The sequence below is a fragment of the Nothobranchius furzeri genome, chromosome 1, assembly GCF_043380555.1.
Source record: "Nothobranchius furzeri strain GRZ-AD chromosome 1, NfurGRZ-RIMD1, whole genome shotgun sequence".
NCBI lineage: Eukaryota > Metazoa > Chordata > Actinopteri > Cyprinodontiformes > Nothobranchiidae > Nothobranchius > Nothobranchius furzeri.
The window spans coordinates 79,081,600-79,108,130 of NC_091741.1; the positions used below are offsets into that span (position 1 = coordinate 79,081,600).

Genomic DNA, 26,531 nt, shown 5'->3' on the forward strand with positions numbered 1-26,531 from the left:
GGTCCACCACAGAGAAGCTTCTCTAACATGATGACTAATTTCTACAGGTTATTGTTCAGCCTTCTGATGCTCACGTGTCTGACTGCTGACACTCCGTGTGTGTTTTTTATTTCTGCAGTGAGATAAAACTCACCTCACACCGTCCAGTTTGTTCTTTAAAGCTTCTGTTAAATCCACCATGTTGATATATTTTAACAAGTTTCCTCTACGCTGCAGGAATTAAAGTTTACATTACGGAGTAAAAATTCGGCAGACACGTTTGTTTAGATTTGGCCGCTGGGGGGAGGGAGGGGGGACTCGGTGCTGAACACAGACAGCTGGTGTGATCAGCTCTGAAAAGCATTGATCACAATTTGCAGATCACGTTTATTTTTCATGGAGATCGGCCGCGGATTCCTCTTCCGTTGGCACACTAGGAATCGAAACTAGGAATCGAAATAAAAAATGTCGAGCGATTCTGGGAAAATTGAACAGTTGGAACCGGTTCCATTCGATGCTCGATTCTTGATGCCCAACTCTACTAATGAGAAAACATACAGCAAGAATGGCACTAGAAGAAGAGTTGTACTACGAAATCAGTTCCTGCAAGAAACAAATTCAGACTTAACTACACCAAGGTGAACTTTTTTAAAAACACAGAAACCTAAAAGAAACTAACATTCTTGAACACTTTTCATCTAAGAATGTCTGATTTTATTGGTGCACAGATGCAATAAATCGATCCATTAAGAGTTAACCCCAAAACTGCATTGATGCAGGGTGGCTGTACTCACATGTTGCACTTGTTTGTGATGAGAGTAAGGTAACATTTAAACTTTTATGATTTTACTGAACTCTGTAACGTGAGGAAGTATGGGTTTTCTGTGCCAAGGTCGTATTTGCCCGGCTGGGTCAAAGCTGGGTCACGCAGCAACTTTCACCCACAGATTAAGACCTGAGCCGACAGCAAGTCTGAAGAATTCCACAACAATCCAACACCTGCAGCTCCAGAAGAAGAACTTCAACCCACACTCTAGTCATAATAAAACAAAGTCAAACTTTCTTCATTATTAATGCTAAATAATCATTTGATCACTTTGCTCATTATAAATGTGTTTTAATCAAATGAATGATTATTATGCTTTGGGGAATCATAATGAATCAGTATACTTAATTAAATAGTGTTTTTGAAGGGGTTTAGTGATGACCTTCACACCCGCTCACACAGGTATGGATTCACAGTAACTCCAAAACACATTTGCTCTGACGCACAAGTTTGCTTTGAGAAGAGAAGTGGTTTTTGGTAAGTTAGTCAGAACGAGAGTGGGAACGAAAGAGAGGGACGTGCAGTACAAACGCCATGGGGAAAGGAGCCCTGCCGGCTCCTCCCCCCTCCCCCCCCCCCCCCCCCACGCTATTTCTGTCAAGCCAGACAGAATAGCTGAAATGCAACCAGCTAACGCAGACTCGTCCCAGAGTCTTTGATTTCTGAGTTAATTTAAACTTGAGAAAGCGCATCTGCCGGAACGCTTCATCAACGTGTACCGAGGTCAACTCTGGACTGGACCGTCAGCACACCTTCGTCTTCTCTGCCAGCCAAGGTGTGACCTGGATAAACATCCTCCGAGGTCCGGATCTGAAAGAGGGTCCTGAGTACGGTGAGGCAGAACACGATAGATAGCGTTCTGATGCAGTTTTTCTAATAAAAACTAAAGTTTAATTCAAAACATCATTTTTCACTCAGATTCACCTTTTCTCTCCCTGAGGCAATCTCAGACACCTGCATGCACGCATTCATAATTACATCATCCTCAATCTTAGCACATCCAACACAAGGTCTATTTGTGCAAGCTTAAAATATCAACTGTTAAAGATTGTCCAACAAGGTTGCCAATGTTGATTATTTTTCTTATGATTGTCATTTCAAAGCATTAGTTTAAATTGAAGAATTAAAACTCTTAAATTTCAAACTTGTCTTTTCATTGAACTGAAACACAGACAAACGGATATGATCGTCAGTTTATCGATGAAAACAATCTTTGAGTCTTCTTATCTCTATAAATGTGGTTATTAATTTATTAAAATTAATATTCCAGATTATTATGTAGGATGGTTCATCTTTCATAAAAGAGCCAAAAACCATTACGCTACAACTCTAAATTCTCCATCCATCCATCTTCTTCCGCTTATCCGGAGTCGCGTCGGGGCGGGGTCAGTAGCCTAAGTCGAGAGGTCCAGACTTCCCTCTCCCCAGCCACTTGGGCCAGCTTTTCCGGGGAAATCCCAAGGCGTTCCCTAGACAGGTGAGAGACATTGTCCCTCTTGGTCTTGGTCTCCGTTTAGGCCTACTCCTAGTTGGACGTGCCCAGATAACCTCACCAGGGAGGCGTCCTGACCAGATGCCCGAGCCACCTCAACTGGCTCCTCTTGATAAAATCTAAATTCTGATTGTAATAATTCATAAATGTCCTTCTCCTTATGCCATCAATATTCATAATAATATTGTAGGTGCAGCATGTCAGAAAACTACACAAAGACAGCTCATATGAGATTAAAAAATATGTTCATTAAACATCTTCAGGGTAGGTCTGAAAAGCTCTGTGGAAAATTAGAATGATTAGAAATCTGTTTAGAGTGCGTAAGTATTTAATGCAAAATAGATAAACGTTAACTATGTGTTTATTTAGCTGAAGATCATATAAATACATTACCCAGACCACGTGAAAATGTTTGTAAAAGGTAAACATTAAATAAACAAAAATGGGACAGTAATTATATTTGTTTTTTTCTTCTTAAGCACAAAGGCATGATCCCCCCAAAAAACAGCTCTGTTGGACTTATATATGAAGGACTGAACCAGGTAGGGTCATCGAGTATGAAAAATGAAAAGCAGACTCAGCAGCTGTGTTTTTCTAATAGCAGATTTATATGTTCTGTGTTTTAATATTTTGAAGTCACCTGATATCCTGGAACATAGCTGATATAAATTGCTTTGCCCGTGACATCTAATATGTGCTAGCCTGACCTTGGTGGGTTTTGATGATTGATGGCATAAATATCGAACAAAGTCAGTTACAATACCAGCAGTTCAGTTTCTCTGTGGTCAAAAGCAGAACAAATGTAGTAACATGGTTCAGGCAGGGCAGACAGTTCACGTGTTTCAACGTTTGCTACTCAGCAAAAAGAATATCTAACATTGATATTATCATTTGTTCACTTTCATATAGACCACACAGAAAATTAACCCGCTGGAGGCAGGCGTTGCAGATTTGCAACGTTAAAACCTACCTACCTGGTTACTCCACATACGTATTTCATGAGCATTTTTTACCTTTTTTACCTTAAAACTTATTTTGAGCCTGAGAGGGTTAATAGATAAGCATACAGATTTACTTGTGTGTTCCAGTGTTTGGAGCTTTAGAGTTTTTATAAAATTTAGAGGGCTGATCTGTTGTTGTGTGAGAGAGAAGTGGAATCTAAAGGCAGGCAAACGGTGTAGAAAAATAACTTGACAATAAAAATGGTGAAATAAAGAAAATAAAAACTAATCTGATAGAAAACAAATTTAATCAAGGAGAATGTGGGGATAACAATAAACACTATATATGAATCTGGATGAGGTGTGATGGAAGACAAAATATAAAACAACAGCTGAATTCAATTTTCAAGTATTTCCCCTAAAACCAGCTTCTAAGTGTCCTCTTTACCAGTGGCGGCTGGTGAAAAATATTTTTTGGTGGGGCTGTGCTATTTTTTATTTTTAAACAAACTTGTGCTTTCTGAGCTTTGTGCACAACTTCACTATTTCCTGAATTAAGCACAGCTCTTTTATTTCCTGTCTTACATCATTGGACAAACTGATTAATCCAGGTGTGTCTGACTATTGGCACGCTGCCTTGCGGACCAAGGTTGAAAAATACTGCATTAAATTGCACATAAAATAACATGACCATAAATGGTAAATAGGCAATGCAAGAGGCAAGTAGCAAAAACATTTTGTTTAATTTCAACATTTGAGTGAACACGAAAAATTATGAGCAGGTTACTGTTACAGTAATGGTAGTAAACACTACTTAGACAAAATGCCAGAAATTTACACTGTTAAATATTTCTGGAGGGTTGTGCCAAGGTCAACTTTATACAAAGATCAAGTGGATGCATTTGTGTGTGTGTGTGATACCTCATTTGTACAGAAATTTTGCCCTTCTGTCCTTCTGAGTGGCAAAGCTCTCGATGAGCTTTTTATTGAAGTCAGGAATGTTGGTGACAAGCTTTTTTTCCATGGAGAGCATGGCAAGAGCATTCAGCCCATCCTGTGTCATGGTGTTCCTCAAGGAAAGTCTTAATCCTCTTTAAAGTAGATAAATAAAAAAACAACAGATAAGTACATAGGAAACACTTTCAAAGGAAAGAAATAATGTCATCAGTATCCTCTTACAAATGTCATATTTCCCAGTTTTTGGGACAATAAAACATTTCTGATTCTCAATCAGATGTTTTTACATTTGAGGTAAAAACATCTAATTGAGAATCAGAAATGTTTTATTGTCCCAAAAACTGGGAAATTTGTTTGCTGCAGCAGAAGTGTAACAAGTAAAATGGAATCAGATTGATGTATGTACAAATTTACATGAAATACACATTTACGTGATTAAATATGTATAATAAGTATGTGTGTTGAAATTAGTTTTTACAGTTATTGCACATTAAACATGTTGTTAAACAAATGTCCCGGTTTGTGGGACAACCAAGGATTTCTGATTCTGATTGTCTTGTTCACAAAAATGTAATGTACAGCTTACCTCTGCACCCAGCTGCTGTTGTTCTCCCTGGCCAAACGTCCTGCGTTTCTTCCGTTTCCCTCGTCGAGCTGCATGGCAATGTTAGCTCTGCCTAGCATGGCTAGCTTCACCGTGTTGTTGTCCATGTGTGCCCGGGATGACTCGTGTTTCTTCACCTTCTCAGAAAAATGTTTCATGTCTGTAACTCCTGACTCAATCCATGCCTTATCTGTCCCAGCCGTTTTGAATAACAAACACGGAAAGCAAAATAACGCATTAGCATGATTGCATCCAGCTAGCAAAGCCTTCCTGGTGTACCAATTTGGGGAGAAGCCTCGTGTGTACAGTTTACCTCTCTCCTTCTCCTGCTGGCTTATCTTTACGTCGGGCTGATCTGTTCCAAGCTCTTTGACATTAAGTTTTTCCACCATAGTTCTCCTCTCGAACGGATACTGGAGAAGAGACCGAACTGAATTCAGTGGCTGCTGAGATCCGGTATCCATGCTGTTGTAGTCACTGGCGGCGTCCATGTTCCATCTGCGTCACGACCAAAAACGACTCTGCCGAGTTCTACCAAACACCAACGAAACCTTTGGCGGTAGCTCTATCGCCCATCATGCTTCTGAAACAACGTCGACACTGATTGGATACACTCCCATTCCTACCCTTTGATTTTCTTGTCAGCAATTGGACGGCTGGTCCCGTCCTGTTTGGGCGATTCAAAAACAGCCTAGAGCCTCCACCGCTCGGCAGAGACCGGCAGAGACCAATATATATATATATATATATATATATATATATATATATATATATATATATATATATATAAATATCAGTGGCGGGTGGTGCGTTCCACCCCTGGGCCTTCAGTGATTTCCTATTCAGTCCAATCTAATTTAATCCACCTTAAAATACCATCAATAGGACATCACAGCTGGAGAAACCTCACACACACACACACACACACACACACACACACACACACACACACACACACACACACACACACACCAGTGGCTGGTCAAGACACAATTTCCAGAGCCTTTAAAATCAAACTCGCATTCCCAGTTGAGAGTAGGAAGCTGACCACGGATACCGTCAAATCTCAGAAATGAAAGACGGGTTTAAGAGATGAGACAATAAAATAAATAAGTAAAGCAAACACATTATTTGCATTTGTTTTGGAGAAAATTGTACCGCGAAACAATTGAACATGTTGGCGCAGCTGCACACACCACGTCATTCACAATATAAATTGCATAGAAACAGAACACAGAATAATTTCATTTTGCCATTTTATTTCGTTACCATTTATTGATTATTAACAAAATAAAATGACAAAACATTAAAAAAATACTAATAAAATGTTTCTACTCACCAACATAAATGTCCAGCATGGATCTCCTCCTCTCCTGCTCATTAGAAAATAAAATCCATCCTTCTTTCTTTCCTCAGGAAAACCTCAATGGCTCTGTCATACAGTTTATCTGTGCACTTCAGGTCCATGAGTAGATCCTTTTCTATGGACATGGAGGCTGAAAGACGTGTCTGTCCGGTCGTGTTTCTGGCGTACATTTTAACGCGCTTTAATGCTACCAAATCCATCTGATGCGAGCAACGGGCATTCCCAGCAGAATAACCTGCGGCGGTTCTCTGAAGCTGTTAGCCATGGGTACCGCTCATAGTTGCTTGCCTGAAAATGACGAACAAATCCATTCCCCTGCTGGGACAAGCCAGCTAGCGTTGGGGTCAGACGACCTGTTCTCACAAGATCCATTTTTTCTTGAAAGGTCCGTCTTGAAAGTGGTGTGGCAAGTTAATCTGCAACCAAGTCCGTCTCTTCTCCTCTTTCAGCCATCATGTGTTCAAAAATACACCGATAGCTGCCTATAGATACAAATCTCTGTGTTTAGTTTTGATATTTTGCTTCGTGCCGCTAGAAAAGTTCTAACTACTGCTCATCCAATCACAGGATGCGTTCATGTCAACTTTTGCGTGAGGCCAGCTAGCTGGCCCGGGCCAAGCTGACTCGTGAGCTGATTGGCTATCGCAACTAGATCGTCTCTGTTCACTTACAGCGGACTGTGGGCTTCTCTATTGATTCTGAAGGCCTAGAGCAGACGTTAATCTGCCTGAAAACACAAGCTAGCTTAAATCTGATTGGATAACACCCAGCCTTGGTATTTTAACACTGGAAGCAGTGCGGCCAAGTGGGTATAATAGGATATAAAGAAAATAGACCAGTAAACATTTTTTTTTATTTAAAAATAATTACCAAAGGAAAAAAATACATTTACGCTTTTGAGTATGTTTAGGCCAGCAGAGAAGGCTTTGCTGGCCCTGACTGCCCACCACTGATAAATATATATATATATATATATATGATTCATTTTTGTTACAAAACACACAATTAACTTAGAATATGTGATTATTGTTAATTTTATTTATTTATTTTTTTAAATAAAAATTAAAAACACTGGGGAAAACTGGGAGGGCGGCGCCCTATCGCCCTCTACTGGCCAGCCGCCACTGCTCATTACCTTTGTTTACCTACAATAAATATTCACTAAGAAACTGGACACCCCTTTAGCCAATACTTCATCCTTTTTTGATTGTTCATTTTATGTAAATGGGTGCCACATGTGTACGATGTTTCTATATGATGTGCTAAACATAAATCAAGTTTGCTAGAAAACTTTCACATTTGATACTTAAAAGGCAAAGAAAATTCCATTAATGTTTTAAATCAAATTATTTAATTTCATATTTTTATAATATTTAAGAGGATTAAATAAATAAAAGGATTTAATAAATAAAACCCCATAATAATTTAAAATTGTAAATGTTTAAAAAAAATTTATAAGAATTTTTACCTAAACACATTTTAACAGTTAGTAAATAATCTAGATCAAAGTGTTTAATCTTTTAACAACTTTAAAATAAACATAAAATTAATCACAACACATTTTATCTGGCAAACTGATAATTAATGCAAAACACGGTAAATGTTGTTACCCGCTTACATATTTAATTCAACCAATATATACACAATTAAAGTAAAAGGCTTGTTATACACTTATATTAAAACTTATACATATAAAATACAACTTTACCTCACGTGTCACGTAACGAGATGTGACCGCCACGGAAGCTGCGGTCACATGATATAAGCCTGACCTAGCAAGGCGATGTCTTGCTAGGTCAGGCGCCTTGACATTGAGAAACACCCATGGCGTCTAATGCGACATCCCCAAAGATGCTAGTCCTGCAACCTATGTACTTTAGACCTGATTTTGTTTATATGGTATGAAGCTGACAATATTTTTCAACAACTGGACATCATATTTCCAGAGATAACGGTAAAAACTACACATTTTCTCTTTAAGTAAAGCCAGCTGGTTTTGTATCCTGTCACCATAGAAAATGACCTAACAACAGTATGCTTTGATATTCTGTTTACAGGCAGTTTAGTCCATCACATGGTGGATCTTAAAACACAGTACAACAGCTTGACATTCACCCAGTAACAGAAATACATGGGTTCAGCTCTGGCTTTATTCTGACTGTTGGAAAGAACGCAATTTGCAAACAGTGTCAATCCTGCTAAATTAATCTGTTTAGGATTATATTTCTGAACAATAAAAGTTTGCTTCTCATTATAAGACTAAACCTTTTTCAGATGGGTTGAAAAGGCTTTCAAGAGCAGCCAGAGGTGAGTGCTACACCTGCCAAAATGACTTTAGCAAACATAAAGCAGTCAGATCAATAGCTCAAACTTATTCATTTTTGTTTATTTAAATATTCCCTAAACTAAATTATATTCCATTCCATTCAACAGCAAGGATTATTTAGGGGTTACCCAATAGTAAACTCAGTTCGTTTTTTAATTACTGTAAGGCAATAAATGTTTTTATAGAGCTTTAAGCATATGGCTAGGATAAATATGGTAAAATATAAAAGTAAGTGCAATCATAATTTCAAATAAATGTCAAGTGAGAGAGATAGACAATTGAGTCATACTTGACATCAACTGCTCAAACACATGAGAGGGTTTCTCTGATAGCCAGACGCAGGATTGCATTAAGTCTTAACTATAGAAAATACCAACATCATTCCCACCTCCTTCCCACAGTAAGTGCCCGCATCCCCCACATTGGGGCAGACATGTCAGACTTGTTTTTTTTTACCCAGGGAACATGAGATGTTTTCTGGCCAACAACTCTTTGAATTTTCTTTCCTTATAGATTTCAAGTTCCCTTTCAAACAGTAAAATATTGTTTATTTTCTTGATAAAGAAATACGAAATAAGATCAGTGTTTATATCCCTCTCTTAAACAAAATGGGCTTCTTTAGAATTTCAATATCTTCAATTAAATAATTAAACCAAGACATGGTCATTAATTAACCTCACCAGTTAATCGTATGAGAATATTGACTTTCTGTCTATCTGAGATTTAACCCAAGAGCTCAGCTGCATTTCTAAACTAATTTGAAATGTCTCTTTGTATAGTTTAAAGTTCAATTTCTTAAGGTAGTGGTAGACTGTGTTGAATGACAATGGTTTTCCTAAATGCTCACAAGCTCATGTGGCTCTTGATATGGATCTATGACAGTTAATTCCACTGTGCCGTCAGGGGTCTAACTTATTTATACCTCCACCAGTGGTTTCTGGCCTTGGCTGGGATCTGGTGACTTTCATTTGCTCTATAGATGTCAACAGGTTTGAGTTCTGTGTAATTTAATGATTCTCTGTATTTGGGACTAAGTGGTGAGTCACCACCCATGTTTTCTTGGAAAGCCTTTGGTGGACTCAACCACTGCATAAAACTCAGACATTCCCACCTGCTACCCATTTAAATCTTGGTGGTATAATTTTGTAGTTTCATGTTACTTGAACATGCTATGAACTTTTGTCTTTCTTTTGTTGTCTCCTGATGTTTTATTAATGTGTTGCCGGCATGAAGTTATTTAGTATTGTTTGATTTTTCTAAATACACTGAGGTTGTTGATTGAGTGAAGTCAATATAAAATGAGACAGCTGTAGCTCAGTGAGCAGAGCAATCAGTTATGTTGATGGTTGCTCAGGGGTTAGGAGTTTGACCTGTAGTCATATGGTTTCAGATTCAAACCCAGGCTCCCACAGTCATGTCAGTCGTGTCAGTGGGCAAGACACTTCACCCTGGTGGCAACTTTTATAGCAGCCACACCTCTGTCAGTGAGCCCCAGGGCAGCTGTGGCTACAATGTAGCTCCTCACCACCACAGTGTGTGAATGGATGAATGATTCACTGTAGTGTGAAGCGCTTTGGAGTCTGACTCAGAAAGGCGCAATCCAAGAGTAGATCATTAATCATGTTGTTAATCTTAAGGTTAGTGGTTCTATACCAGCTTCTCCATCTTGAAAGTGTCTTTGAGAAAGACTCTGAACCACATGTAGCTTCATACATTTTGTGAATAAAGTGTATGAATAAATGGAATGTTACTTTGATGAAGAAAGTTTCAAAGAAGATAATCAAGGTTTGCTACATCCTCTGTGGCTCAATTTCATTGGGCCTTCGGGTCTAACGACGATAAAAACTATTCTATTTTAGGAGGATTTTAGAAAAGTTCTGGAATATTCTTAAAATTCATTAAATTTTTGAACAAACCATGAACTTTTTAATTTTTTTCACTGGAAGGTCAACCGCACAATTAATTCCTTGTTATTAGGATTAGGATTATTAAAAGCATGCATTGAACTTAACTTAAAAAAATCTACTCAACTAAAATAAGATATTATACATGTCTACTTGAAAATGAAGCTAAACATTAATATCATGCATGATTATTACTGTATTAATGTTCTTTGTAATTAATTTTTCTCTTGTTGATCTAAATAATTTTCAAAAAAAGCAAAACATTTTGTTTTTATTTGCTTTTCTATTGGTGTGGTAGCTAAAGGGTTCCTAAAAGAATAATTATGCTTTTTAGTAATGCTAATAAACACCCGATGTGAGTGTGAAATGCTAACAGGTGAACACTGAATCATGCACATACTCACACAGAACCCATTATTTTATGTGTAAATGCCTACTCCTAGTCATCTTTAATCTTTTATTGGTCCCTGTAGGACATATGTGTCCATTGGGAATCAATAAATGAGAATCTGGCAGTTTGCCACACAGTCTAGTCTAGAGGAGTAACACAATGTGTTAACACATGCATCCTGCTGTATGTGTATGCACTTTATAAAGTTAGTAGCAAAATGTGTGTCCCACAGCTGCCTCACTGATTTATTATCCCCAATAAAACAGAATACAGTACACCAGTGTTCAGTTTGCATGAATTCAGATGGTGGTGATGAGTTACTTTCCTTTTTCAAATGTCAGACTCCAAAGAGACTAGACTCTGCAATTCAAGCAATTAATGCTGGAAATTGAGAGAGTTCTGTTGAGGGCAAGTGGTCTGAGTGTGTGTGTGTATGTGTCTGTGTGTAAGTAGGTGTTATAGTTTGTTTTTGTAGGAAATGTGACCATATGGATATCATTAGGTGTGGGCTGATTCAGCATGCTGGCATATTTGCGTTTGCACGAGAGTGTGTGGGTTTGTCACCTCCAGCTTCTGTAAATCAAACACCACAACCTTGGCCTCCGCCCGCACATTCACACAAAGTCACGCCAAAATCTTCACGTCTTTCATTCATAAACCTCTTTAAGAACTGAAAAGTGAAGCAAACTTGTGATTTCTGTCAGAGAAACATCCAATCTTCTGGATAGTTTGTCCACTGATGGCAAAAGAAAGAGTAAATGCCTTCTAAGTTGGAAAATAATGACAGATATCCACAGAAATCCAAACTTGCTGCATGGTGCTTTATTGCACCATGATTTCTGTAGATAAAAAGACTTGCCACATAAGTTTAAAAGCAGCACTGAGACGGCATCTGGTAGCTTCACTTAAATTGAAAAAACCTGGCAACGACTTTATACAGATTTCTGAAAATACATTAGTAGCCTCATTAGACATGTATGTTCATACTGAGACCTCCAGTATCATACTGTGAATGACACTCTACCCACAGAGCTGCACCGCGCCCCTGGCTGTGCATCTCCAGCTGCAGAAGCCATTAATCTTTTAACCCTCTCAGGCTCACAATAAGTTTTAATAAAAAGACGAACAACTAAGTCCTTCAGGAGTACTTCTGAGTTAAAAAAAATGCTCATGAAATACGTATGTGGAGTGGAGTAACCAGGTAGGTAGGTAGGTAGGTTTTAACGTTGCAAATCTGCAACGCCTGCCTCCAGAGGGTTAAAGGACCAATTATAAAGAGTAAAGGTAGCTGTATCCAGTAGGGAGAACTAGAGTCAGGGGGCATGAAGGGGGCAAGGGAGTTGAGAAGATAGCAATGCTGGGAGAAAGAGTGGGTCAAGCTGAAGAGGAGAATTAGGTATGAGGTGGAGGGAGGAGTTGAGCGATGAGAACAGGGTGTGTGGGGTGGGTGTGGACCTCCTAAAAGTCATAAATAGGCAAAGGAGGATTTGGACTGTTGCAGTCACTTATCCCGACAGCCACATCCACTGCTCTCCTCTTCCCCTCTCCTCACCTCCAGCCCTCCTTCTCCACCCATCTGCTGCAAATCTATATTCATCTGGAACCCTGACCTAAACCAGTGAGTAAGACCCACACCTATTTCTAAATGTGACTGAAGTTTGGCTATGCGTGTTGTTCTGGACTGATGCACAATAAAGTGACATGATTGAGGACATCAGGCCTGCATGAAAAGCTTGTATAGTTTTTAAAGCCAGGTGGAATTGTTTTTGTAATAGAAGCAGGATGTAATAGATGAATGTCTAAAGAGGAGCAACAATGATCAACTTTTTGTGGATTCCAAAACAAAAGTCGATTCAAATTCAAATTACAGACATTTCCTTACAGGATCTATATATTTTAAAGTGAATGTTGGTGCTTACAAATAAAGGCAATATGTATTTTGATAAATGCCAAATGTCCTCTTTTTATTGCTTAAAACACTTTGCTAGCCAAGAAAAATGGTGGAAATGTTTCCAGGGGAAAAAAATCTACACTGACTCACATGCCCCACTTAAAACCAACACTTAAGGTGCAGCCAGACATTCCTGCCTTTTCCATTTCTCTGGGCAGCCTCGTCATGTCTGGGATCTGACAGCAAGAGTACATAGGTATTCGTATTCTAAACCAAACCTAAAAAACTCAGCTATATTTTATCAAGTGTGTAGCAAATTCACACCAAAACAGTCATTTCATGAAAAAAAGTTGAAGTGGTGCTTTAGTCTTCGTTGTACATGCTTGCAATTAACAGCTCAGCCGCTGAGGGAGGAGACCAACAAACACAAAAATGGTCTGTGGCCCTCATTAATACTATTCAAATGATTACACTCTGATTATTATTTCCAGTCAGGGCCATGCCTACTTTCAACATTTTCACATTTTATTAATGTCCAATTATGCAAACTCCAACAAAAACAAGCAGAAACTGTGAAACCTGAAAGTCAAGAAAGCATGACAGAAAGAGTAAAAGAGCAATGCCACAACTTACTTTCAGCTGATCCAATCAGATTAACGATTCATTTTTGCCCTTTGTTCTCACCTTCAGACTTTCCCATCCTCCACATATCTGACTCAGTCATGGACACAACGAACACTCGTTCCTTCTCTGAGGCCGTATGTCACCTACTTGCGTTGATGTTGACAATCAGTAGAGGCATTCATTCGATGCCAGTGCCCACTGATGTCCCTATGTGCACAGCGTCTGAGACAGCCCACTACAGCCTAACGTTTACTGGAAAATGGACTCAAGCAGCATTTCCTAAGCAGTATCCTGTCTACCGTCCACCTGCCCAGTGGTCCAAACTCATTGGTAAATCGCCCAAAGCTAACAGCTGACTTATTGTTTACATTTGTATATATTTATGTATTCAGATGACTGAGGGGAAAGCATAAACCCTTTATTTCAAAATATGTTAAATCTGCAAATATGATGACTAAATCCAGGCAAAGGCAGGACAAAAATTTAATAAATCGGTCATCAAACAAGATCAAGAATGGAAATTATTCTTTATCTTGTCCCTTTGGCTGGGAAAAAATATCTGTAATTGTTTTGAACTTCAAATAATTAAATATTCGTAATTCCAAACAGATGTGTATGACCTGAATGTTGCAGACTAAACACCGATACACCGATAATGTCAAGCCTCTCTCTCTTCTACAAGGGGTGACCCACAGCTTCGACTACCACATGTGGCAGAGTAATGAATTTGCCAGCAATGGAGTAAGGGAGTTTGCGGAAAAAGGCGAGGCCTGGACACTCGTGAAGGAAGTGGAGACGGCCGGCGAACGCATCCAGAGCGTTTATGGGATCTTCTCTGCTCCTGCTGCTGTGGGAGGCACGGGCCATATGAACACTGAGTTTGAGGTCTTTGCCAGACACTCGTATGTAAGTCAATCAACCACTGGCTTCCTTCAGTCTCGTCAAGGAGCCAAAGAAAACCCTCTCTACTATCAGTTACAGCAAGATAGTGTGATCCTTTCTTTAAGCTTCCTAGATCATGACTATTACACCTTTTATTACAAAACACATTGTCTTACATTATTGCTTTGTTCTCTTTGATGATAATCTTTGTTTTAAACTTAAAATGTGCGACCTTAATGTCACATAGATCAAAGAGGTTCCCCATCTGAACAGAAATATGCATTCGGAAGGAAAAATATTAAACAAATAGAGGAAATTAGCATCTGAAGATTGTGTAATGAGATACAGAGCCCGTCACTTTCTAACTGTTGTCCAATGTTGAGCAAAGGATTTCACATGTATTTTAAATAAGATTGTGGTGAGAGGTTTGGCCTTGAAAACACTGCTGTGAGGTCATTTTCAATTACACTTTTGTTCCCGATATTGAGTGTTTGTTGTTTCCAGAATGCAAAGACAGAAATAGCTCCATAACTGAGATAAGGATGTTCAAACCCATAGACCTAACAATTTTAAATTACAAACCTAACCTACTAGTCTTTTAATACAAATAAACACATTTACATCTTGAGAGGCGCTATAGAAAAGACTTCTTCTTCTTTTTAATGTTATCACTAACCGTACACAATTTACAGCACATTTTGGAAAAACACATCGCATCATGTGGACAGGGCAAAACACCAAATGCTTCAATAAAAACGGCTCCAAACTCTTATTTTCCCTATGAAAAGTGTTCTTCACTGGTTTTCCGTGATGTGAGTCAGAGGTTGTCCTCTGTGTTTATACTTAAACATGTTTAAAGAAGGTAATAACATAGAAAAGACAGTATCACACAATATCACATAGGATGATTGCTCAAGAAACTGGGCAGTTTGGAAATGAGGTTATGTGACTGCATAATACCTACATTTCAAGGCCCATCTGATTTATCCATAATCCTGAATTCAGGTGTTGCAGGAGTGTCTCACTTCTTCACCAGCGTGTATCTTCAAAATAACCTACTCTTAGCTCTTATTTCTGCTCTTTTTCAACATTTTTCTTGGTGGGCTGTATTTGAAGAACAGACTGATGAAGGAACATGTTTATGAGTGAATGGTAACACATTTTGGGGATGAATGTCTTGACAAGGATGTTTTATTTTTTTCCAGAGACTCTAAAGCACTTTAAAGTACAATCAAATTCTACAATTAATTCTTTTATATAACTAAAGAAGACTATTTTATATCCTCCTCTTTCTGTTTATCTCTGACTCACTTTCGTATTTTTCTCTCAACCCCCTTCTCCCTCCTTGTTTTACTTCCATCTGCAGCTGTCCTTTATCGTACGGATCGTTCCAAGTCCTGACTGGTTTGTGGGTGTGGACAGTGTTGACCTGTGTGATGGTGACCGCTGGAAAGACAAAGTGATACTGGAGCTTTTTCCATATGATGCAGGAACTGACAGCGGGTTCACCTTCTCTTCCCCCAACTTTGAAACTATCCCACAGGACAGAGTCTCACAGGTGGGCCAAGAGCAACAATGCATCAATCAAAAGTGAAAACCACAAGCCACCAGAGCCAGACAGGAGTTCAAACTGTGGTCACAAAATGTGTTTTAGAGTTTCTACTAAATCATTGGCTGGGGGGAAAAGTACAGCCTGTAAATGTTTTGATTATCTTTTCTAAAACTGTAAAAGGAACAATTAAATGAAAAGGAACAATTAAATGATAATTTACCTGATAATTTATTTAGTTCTAAACATACATTTTTGAATTATTTCTAGTTCAATTCTATCCCAGGGAGCAGAGGAGGTTATCACCAAGTTAAATAATTAGAAAAAAAAAACAACTTATTGATCGACACATCATCTCTAACTGCTTTAACTTTTTCCATTTATATTTCCACAGATCACCTCCTCCTTCCCTAGTCACCCTGCCAACTCCTTTTTCTATCCTCGCCTGAAACACTTACCACCCATTGCCAAGGTCACGCTGACAAAAATCAAGAAAACAAATCAAATCATCAGTCTGCTGCTGGAGCCCACCCAGTCCAACCTTCTGCCAACAGGAAATGAGATCGAAGACAAGCTCATAAGTAAGTCTGATCTATGAAATGTCTATGTACTTTATTATTTACATATTTATTACGTGATAATAAAATACAAAACAAGAAAAGGGAAATATTTATGACATTGGAACTGCTATTTAGAAATGACGGATCACATTGGGAGTTGCCCCCCTCTGGAGGTGCTTGGGTTGCCTCGGGGGATGGACTACTGGCGGTTGTGAGTGGGGCCCCTTGGGGATCTTGGCGGCGGCCATGGGTCACTGCCTAGCAGCTGCAATGCCCCTGGGCGGGTCTGGGTGGGGGCCTGGGGGCTCGGGGTTTGGGGGTGGCCGGCCCCGTGTGGGGATCTGGGCGGGGCCTTGGGGGTCGGGTCCTGACATGTATGCTGCCGGGAAGAAGGCAGGGACACGCAGCAGTGCCTGGCCCGGGTTCGGGGGCCTCAGGTAGACCTAGGCTCCTCTGCCGTTCCATCACAGGGGAGGGGGAGGTCCAGGAGGGGGAGGACCCAACCTTACCCGGATGTCCCATGTCTTATATATTCTGGAAGTTGTGCAAATGCAGGGGTGGGCATAGATATTCTGCTGGGATGGGGCTGGGTTGGTGCCCTCGGACTCCGTGAGGCTCTGTAATGCCGCTGCTTTGGGCCCTGGCAGGATGGGCTGGGGTCTCCATGCCCTGGGTGGCAGTTTGACAACAGAGGTGCCTATTGGGGCCAGTAGGGGAGCTGGCTCCCTGGAGCAACCAGCCATTCCTCCCCATCCCCGCATACTTCTCTCCTCCTGCTCCCTCACATCATCACACAAACATACACATAGGACCTTGGGGGGTGGGCAAGTCAGGGAGTGCGGGTATGGACCCCATTTCCGCATTCCTGTGGCAACCTGCCCCCCAATTTTATTTGCACCTTATACACTTCCACTGACGACATTCCACACAAACACACACTTAGGGCCTTGGGAGTGAGTACATTCAACGGCATTTGGCAGGGGTTATTTCAGCCTCCTCCCGAGTGCCGGTGCCCACTTCCAATTTTAAACCGCACTTAGACACTGATGGCTGAGGGTGTAAGTGGGGTGGTGCGGTGGCATCAGCTGGCATATGCCGGATGATGCCCGCACTGCCCACTCACCACAGCCATGGAATACACCTCATGATCACACAACACTATATCGGAGCAGGCGGAGGGAGACTAGGGGTCTTAGCCACCTCTGTTGTTGCTAGGCTTCCTGGGGCTGGAGGCTAGGAGGGAGATCTGGCCGTCTGGTTGGGGTCTGGGGTGGTGGGTTGCTGTGCTCAGCGTTGGGCGGAGGAGCCTGCTCATCAGCACCCCAGCAGAAAGGGTCAAACTCTGGTTACCGGTGATGGTTGTACCCCATGTGCAGCAGTACCGGGACCAGAGTGAATAGGGTGTGTATGGGGAGCATGAGTGGGTGTCCGGCGTGCATTTTTGTAAGTCTTGGGTTGTATGTGCATGTGTGAGCATGAGGGAGGGAGCGTGTGACTGTGTTTGTGTATGACTGTATATGTCAGGTGGGGCCTTTGACTCCTCCCCTCTCCTGGAACTTCTCTTGATGATATAGATCTTTGTCCCCCCTCCCCCTGCCACACCTGGTGTGGGGGCTTGTGCCTTGGTCTGCCTGAGCGTTCGTGGCAACCGGGTCTGGGGGTTTAAGATTTTGGCATCTGCCTGATAGATCCCGGTGGCTGCCTGGTGGGGTCTGGGTCCCTGGGCTCTGCTGGGTCCCCGGCGGGGGTGGTCGCCCCTGGGTCCCGGGTCGCTGGGTCCCGGGCTCGGCCGGCTAGGGGGTGGGAGGCTGCGGGTGGGCCTGTGGACTTGCCGCTGATATCTCCAGGGACTCTGCCGGCTGCTGGTTGTGGCCCCCCGGGGCGATCTTCTGTGCCTCTCGGGGGGGGGGGGGGGGGGGGGGGGGGGGGCTTCCTGGTTGCAGTCTCCTTGGGGTTCCTGTGTTCTGGGGCAGCGCCTGAATCTCTGGGACTTGGAGCTCCCCCCGTCTCCTGCGCATCTTTGGGGGGCGGATCTGTGGTCCCTCACACTCTCTGTTGGACGCTCCTATAGAGAAACCTTACATAAACAAGCGCGTGTACACACACAGGTGCTCACATGGTGCTCTCAAAAGTATGGGCTTGGGCACGATAAACACAGGTCTTAAGACTATGGTGGGCACTTAATGCATTGTGATTTATTATCGTGATTCTTCAGTTAAGCAATGTTGATTATATATATATTTTTTTTTCATCAAGCTGACACAGTGATAGGTAGATCTTGTTGTATTGTTGTTGTGTCCCTTTTTTTGTGTCCTTTTGTTTTTTTTTTGTCTTTTTCTGCAGGTCTAGAAGCAGACTCTTGTTCATTATTGTTTATTTTTGTGGACCCCCCCCCCCCCCACCCCCCACCTTTTCTTTTCCTTTCTCTTTCACCTCTGTCTCCGTGTCTGGTCGGAATTACAAAGCATTCAACAACAATAACAATAAAGTTTTAAGTATCAGGTGTGACATTAAAAGCAAACGCTTTGATGCTCCACCTGAGAATAAATCTGTAAGGCTTGTCACCAGCATTCAGACATCAATTATGCTTGCTTCACAGCCAGACAGGACACGGTAAAAAAAAAAAAAAAAAATGACAGATCATTAAAAACAAAACCTTGTAATTGGGTTTAATGAATATGGATTTTAAGGTTTTTAGAAGAAGAAACAATATTTTATATAGATCGTTACAGTGCTTCACAAGAACACAAATGAATAAATTATAAATCAAAATTTTTTTAAAGATTAAACTACAGTAAAATGAGAAAAAAATGTGTGATAAAAATGAGAGGAAATGGAAAGAGAAATGAAAAAGAAAGAGGTAATCAGTGGATCCCAGGAAAGGCGAAATTGGTAGAAAAAGCTGAAGAAGGAGAAGGTAGTGATGATTATTAGATGCATTATGTGATGCAAAGTAATGATTTTATTACCCAACAGCGTTATTAGACTCAAAGGGGTTTGTTAGCATGTAGTTGCTCCTTACTGACCCCATTTCATTTAAACAAGAGAACAGATGTTTGCACATGGAGCTGAAGCTGTTGAGTGAATAAGAAGAAGAAGAAGAAAGTTTCATTTCTATAGCGCCTCTCAAGAAAAAAATCACGAGGCGCTTCACAAAAGCAAAAAATGTAAAAATATAAAAAAGAATTTAGAAAATGTTTAAAAATATATTTGAAATGAGCGAAAAATAGACAATTGTGATAAAAAATGTTAAGAAAGAGAGAGAGTGAACAGGAAAGAGGGAAATCAGTGGATCCTGAGGAAGGTGGAATAGGTGGGGAGAGCAGAACAAGGAGAGGGTGATGAAAGTCATGCAAAAGCCAGCCTGAACAAGTGAGTCTTCAGCTGCTTTTTAAAGGAGACCACTGAGTCCACTGATCTCAGACTCAGGGGGAGAGAGTTCCAGAGTCTGGGGGCCACAGCAGCAAATGATCTGTCACCTTTGGTCTTTAGCCTGGTGCTGCCCAACCAGTAGGCTTTGATCACTGGACCTCAGGGACCTGCTGGGGGTGTAGGGATTAAGAAGATCACCAATGTAGGATGGTGCTTGTCCATGTAAGGCCCTATAGACCAGAACCAGGATCTTGAAATGAACCCTGAAGTTGACTGGCAGCCAGTGAAGCTGGAGGAGAAGCAGGGTGATGTGGGTGTGTTTGGAGGACTTGGTCAGAAGCCGAGCACAGGCATTCTGAACCACCTGTAGACGGTTCAGGGAGGTTCTGCTCAGACACGTGAAAAGAGAGTTACAGTAGTCTAAGCGTGAGGAGATGAAGGTGTGGAGAACAGTCTCAATTTCAGAGTGGGACAGAATGGGACTCAGCTTAGCAATGTTCCTGAGATGGAAGAAGGAAGAGCGAACAAGAGAACTGACATGAGAATCCAGAGTGAGAACTGGGTCAAAGGTCACACCAAGATTCCTGACAGAAGGTTTGGTGGGAGAAGCAAGCTGACCAAGAGAGTCTCCGACTTTGGGAAACAGCTTTTCTGGGGCACAGATGGAGATCTCAGTCTTATCTTCATTCAGCTGAAGAAATCTCCCAGCCATCCAGGTTTTGATAGAGTCTAAGCAGGTGTGTAACAGCTGCAGCTTAGACATCTCATGGGGCTTAAAGGAGATGTACAGTTGGATGTCATCTGCATAAAAATGGTAGATTTCTTTGAAGGAGCTCAGGATGTGCTGAAGAGGAAGCAGAAAAAGGAGGAAGAGCAGAGGCCCCAGCACAGAACCTTGTGGGACACCTTGTGGGACACCATGGGTAAGAGAGGTGGTGGAGGACCTAAACTTGAGACAGCCACAGAAAAGGAACGCTCAGAAAGATAAGAGAACCACTCCAGAGCAGTTCCTGATAGACCTACCCAGTCTCTCAGCCTCTCCAGTAGCAGGTGATGGTCAACAGTGTCAAAGACTGCAGTCAGGTCCAGCAGGACCAGAACAGAACAGTCCCCTGCATCACTGTGAGTGAGTCGTAAGACCATAAGAAGTAAAGCATGTAATGACTTTAAAAGAGACCCTTGTGTTAAAACAATTGATTGTGTAGAAAGCACATACTGTAATTTCTGGACTATAGAGCGCACCTCAATATAAGCCACATCAATAAAAAAAAGGTTTTCTACACACACACTCGCCGCACTCAAATACAAGCCGCGGTGCAGCAGCCACATGCAGGTCTCCGGCACACAGCGCATGTATGGCCATAACATAAGATAATTAGACAGAAAGACGCTACACGGATGTTTTTCGTTGTTTTAATTCAACAAAATTAATTTTAAACACGGGTGAACGTGCCTGCAAGTTTAGAAAAGAAAACAGCACTGATAGCATTCATATTTCTGGATGGTTATAAAATAAAAACAGAACTGACACGTTATTACCGGTAATTTGCATGCATGTTTAGAAGGAAAGAACAGCGCTGGCACAGCATTAATAAGCCCTGGATGATTAGAAAATAAAAACTGCACACAAAACATGCCTGGCTAGTAAATAAAACACACTCGCCTACCAGAAAAAATAATTCGCTCTCATCTTCCTCTTGCGCACATAAGCCATTAAGTCCTCTTCTTCAGTGTCGGAGTTGAACAGCCTCAGAAGAGCTTCGTCACATACCTTTTCTGTGGTGATGTCAGTGTCGCTGTCTGTGTTGCTGTCATCATCCCCGGGTGAAGCTGGCTTGAATGAGTTCTTCCCGCTGCCGTCTCCAGCGCCGAACCATGGATTCATTCATTCCAAGCTTACGTGCGGCAGCACTGTTTCCCTCCTTTACTGCCAGATCGATGGCCTTCAACTTAAATGTGGCATCATATGAACTCATACGTGTAGTTTCCATGATGAGGGGGTATGGAATTGAAAAAAAATTCTTCGTCGTGCCGGCTGCTTGCATGTGCTAAATTAAAATGAGCACTTTCTTCCATTTCCACTTATGACTTCCACCTGTTTCACTTTCTGCTAAAGCGCCCCCTGGCAGGTGAAGGAAAATCTTCAGGAAAGCCTCACCTCATTATAAGCCGCATGGTTCAAAGCGTGGGAAAAAGTAGCGGCTTATAGTCCAGAAAATACGGTATGTGCAGAATGATAAAAAACAAAGGCATAAGAAAGATTAGAGTTTCCACCTCATTTAGCTAAATTAGGAGTGAATGTCTGTTGTAATGATTCAATAGGCGTGTTTCCACTACAAGAACTTTAGGGTAGATTTACAGGAACCTCCCGACATGTGCGTGTCTCCACCTGACCAGGCCGTCCGAATGGCCATTTTTCGGGCTGTTTTCAGGAACCTTCTGAGTACCTGCTCTGGAACTCAGAATGGCCTGGTGAAGTAGCTGAGTGGAACCTCTGGTTAACTCATGCTGATTGGTTGTAACTCAGTAGGAAATGACATCAGCAAGTGTCCAAAACAACCAGCAGAAGTAAAATTAGAAGAGTAGCTGGTGAAGCAGAATGGAAGCAAAAAAAAAAAGTACCGATTGCATTTAAAATCTAACTCCTGACACCGGAAAACTCCCCCACAGACTTAATTAATGGTGCTTGTCTCACCAAACTCAGAGCTGCTCTTTTCCTCTGAATGGATTAAATTATGATATACTTCTATAAAATATATGCTTTTAATATTATTAATGTTACTTTGGACGCTTTTTGGGGCTGATCAGTGACATCACTCACTGCCAAAGCAGTCCTGATATGCTGATGTCTGTGCAAGTTCTCAAAGGGCTGCATTTGAATGGAGACACAACAGCTGAGAGGACTGGGACATCCTATCTCCTGGTCAAGTTCCCCATCCCAGGAACTACCCTGGAGTTCTGGTAATGGAAACATGCCTAGTGGAGCCTTTGGGAAACACCAGGCCATACACAATCTCTATTATGTCTAACTTGACACCAGAGTAGCCATGGGAGTGCTGTGGATCAGAAAATGCAGGAACACATCTAATAACGTTAAACAGGCAGAATATGAAGGATGGAATACTGAGCCAGGTTCTGTTGGTTTCTTTCTGTTAAGGGGAGTTTACATCTCCACTATCGCTATATGCTTGCTTAATAAGTGACTTGAGACAACTGTGGTTTTGATTTGGTGCAATATAAATAAACTGAAATGAATTGAATTGGGAGAATTTGTGACCCTTGTGAACAGAAGTGACAAAATGGGACTCACAATCTAGCATCTAAAAGACAGAACTCCATTCTCTGACCACTGGAGTATTTACGCTCTTGTTCCTTAGAGAATAAGTTGGTAAACAAAATCAAACTTCACCTCAGGCTTTTCTTGAAAGCACAAATCACCACATTGACTCTAAGCACCTGATCTAAGCAGTAACATGCTTTAAAAATGAGAAACAGAAATCAAAGTACTTTAATCAAACTCTGCATTTAGGATGACAGGTAAAGGTTTGAGTCAGCATTACAGAACACAACCCGTTCCCCTGACTACCTTTGAACACACAACAAAGCGTGGCCAACAATCTGTTGGGGTTTCCTGCCCTGCACTCTGGTGCTCCATCCTGACTCACCATCTGTTTATTTTTCCTTTCTCCTTCAATGAATCTCTACTGTGTTCTCTCCTTCTCCCTAAAGCCCATACAAAAGCTCTTCTTAATAAACAATTACCTGCTGTAGATTTTATCTGTCAAATAAAATACTGACGAATAATCAATCTAAATTTCTGCTCCCTGTAGTGTTTTGTTAACATCTGATTTTTTTATCGTGTCATTAACAGACACACAGGAAGATGGAAAATGTTAAAAATCAGCCTTGACTTGACATTCGGGTTAAATCCCTGCATCCATCCATCCTTGCAGCTTCCGCACCGCCTCCGATCCTTCTGCTTTTCTACTTCCTAACCCACAACTGCGATCCACATCGGTTAACTCACATCCCGCTTGGCTGACATAGCGAGGCGAGTTCATGGTGTTTTAGTAAAGTGGAGGGAGAAAGCAAGAATGAATATGAGACTCAAATGTTTACCATATCTATTAAATATTTAAAGAGGGACTGCGCACCATCAGAAAACGTAACTCCACCCCTAGTCAAGATTTGAAAAATGCCATGAAAGTGGGCGTTGCCAGGAGGCACAGGGTGGCATGGCCAAGTGTGGGGAATTTCCATCCTGGGAGGGAGGGGGGAGTGGGAGGAGACTGTACCGATGACATGAAATTGTTCCAGTCGCAGTCAATCACAAGTTTAAAATGCAGTAGCCGCTGTTCTGCCACAGGGGGCAGCACTAAGACGTTTTTAGACCTAGATTCTAGATTTAATCAAGTTTACACAAACATGTCAAAAAATGCACAGAAACAGAAAGATTGCATTTGTAAAGACCCAATTATAGAGTTAATTAGCCGAAAAAAGGTTATTTTGGGGTTTAGTTACTCTTTAAGAAAACTATGTGATGAAGGCAACCACTTTATACCTTAGATAAATTTATGGGGTCCAATGTATGCTGGCAAAAAGAAGGCATATTTAGCAGAAACTCAATAAAGCTGTCATTGCACAACAATTGCCAATAACTCATTACAAGAGCTTTGGAGTTTACGGGGACCTGCACATGTCATTAGCCAGCGTTTACTGTAAGTCCTTCTTTGCACTTGTAAAAACAAACATCTGCTGAAGACCAGTTATTTTTCTATTGCTGTCAAAAAATGTTCCGCTGATTCTGTTTGTTAAAACTTCTACAAAGAAATAAAAAGAGTAAGCTTGCCGTGCCTTTAACCAGAAATGAAACACATTTTTAAATATAAAAAACATTGACCAAAATGAAAAAGAAAACTCATGATTACAATGTTTCTCTGTGTACAGATACACCTCTGGACTGTGAGGTGTCAGCGTGGTCTCCTTGGGGATTGTGCAAAGGCAAGTGTGGAGACTCAGGAGTGCAGCACCGCACACGGTATGTTATAATGCAGCCAGCCAACAGTGGAGCAGCCTGCCCCCTGCTGGAGGAAGAAAGGAAGTGCTTCCCGGACAACTGTTTATGACTAGGCCGGGACAGGAGGGAGAAGAAGGAGAGGAAGGACAGACGAAAGACAAAAGAGAGGAAATCTAGAAAAGGACGGAAGGGACGAAGACGGTCTAAGAACAGTAAACGGTCCACTGTATATTGACATGAGGCTTAAACAGAAGAGATTAAATTGTGTTTCCTCTCACTGGCCTTACCCGATCAACTGGTTTTAGCAGGAAGAGTGTGACCCTGTGATAGATTTCTCATCTGAAGGGCATTGGATAGCTGTGCCAGTGCTGAACAGGTGTAGTTTTGCCAAACAGCAATTTAGACACCACTTTAGTTCTGGCATATTATCAAATAAACTAGTGAAGAGCAAAGCAACTTTGAACAAAGCTGTTATTAAAATGCAACGCAGTTGGTTATGTTTTAATTTCTAAGGCTAATAACTTTCATTTTACCTATCATCATCTTAAATATCATCCACATGCTGCCCCACCCGACTAACTGAGGTTGTTCTCCTCAAACAAAAATACTATATTTATTGACAGGATGGTAACCTGTCATGTACAGTATGTATAGTCCCAAATGTGTACTCTTATATGTAATTGAGGTATTCGTTTAACAGGAGCATAGGGTTTTGTGGAAAAAATCTTTAGAAATGTACAAAACAAAATGTTTTATGGAAGAATTTAATAAACTGTAAATGTATCATTTTGAATAGTCACTTTTATTTTGTGAAGGGGGGGGGGGTTGTGTCACTAGCAGTTTAACTTTTGTCTGTCCATTATTTGATGTATTTTGTTTTTAACGTCTCTTAACAGTAAATAACAAATATGGGCTCAGTTACACAGTTTCTGAGCCAGCATTTGTGATCCTGCAGAAAATCAAAGTTGAGCTTAATGGCGTGGATTCAAACCCCGGATCTGGACAGGAAACACTCTGATGAGGTGTTGCTCATAAAAAATAATGAAGCGTCTCCAACAATACAAAGTTGTTCACCAAATGTTTATACTAAAATACTTCAAATGGCACTGAGCTTTAAAATCCAGAGCCGCATTTTGAAAAGGGCCTCTTCTCCCCACCTATACAACTAATACAGATTAATAAACTGTGACATCTTAACATATGTTATACGAGCGATTTTATTCCTTTCTGATTAGCAGAAAAAGTTCGTGTGAAGTAATGCCCCCCCATTAAAACACACACACTTCTTATTGGCCAACAGAACTAAAACATATCGTTTTACAATTACTTTTTCTTGTTATGCCGTTTACATATAAAAATATATAAATCTTTTGGGCTGCACAGTGGTGCAGTGGTTAGCGCTGTTGCCTTGCAGAAAGAAGGCCCTGGGTTCAAATCCTGGCCTGGGGTCTTTCTGCATTGCGTTTGCATGTTCTTCCTGCACATGCATGGCATAACAAATGGTAGCTGAACAGTCCATCCCCCCAAATAGTGTAACTTTGTGATGCATTGTGGAAAGTAGCCTTGGACAAGCAAGCGTGTATTTTGCTTGGATTCTTATGGGTCTGAGTTGCTTCACTCATTTCAAGGTGGTAGTGTTTATGTGGGAGACCAGATGTTCACAGTGTGGAGCACATCAAGGGGTGTGTGTAGGTTTGTTACATACATTCTGCAGGAGGGAAAAGTCCTACATCCGAGAATGACGAACCAATACAAGCACTACTCTCAGATGTGGTGTTACTAGGACACAGCAGTGTAGAAGGGGTCCAGCTGACAGTGCAGGCCAAACAGAATGTCCATCCAAAGGTGGA

The 26,531-nt window shown here is 41.2% G+C and overlaps 1 protein-coding gene across 2 annotated transcripts; it reads left to right on the forward strand.

Moving 5' to 3' along the window:
• The first annotated feature begins 1,489 nt into the window (after positions 1-1,489).
• spon2b (spondin 2b, extracellular matrix protein) lies at positions 1,490-25,020 on the forward strand. Of its 2 annotated transcripts, none has more exons than XM_054739264.2 (6): positions 1,490-1,637; positions 13,368-13,631; positions 13,984-14,207; positions 15,550-15,741; positions 16,127-16,313; positions 24,612-25,020. In XM_054739264.2, exons 2-6 carry the CDS (start codon positions 13,400-13,402, stop codon positions 24,788-24,790), a joined length of 1,014 nt encoding a protein of 337 aa, XP_054595239.1. In that variant the 5' UTR covers positions 1,490-1,637; positions 13,368-13,399; the 3' UTR covers positions 24,791-25,020. The 2 variants fall into 2 exon arrangements, with proteins under 2 accessions (XP_054595239.1, XP_015805794.2); XM_015950308.3 differs by lacking the exon at positions 1,490-1,637 and adding an exon at positions 12,274-12,404.
• The last annotated feature ends 1,511 nt before the right edge of the window (positions 25,021-26,531 follow it).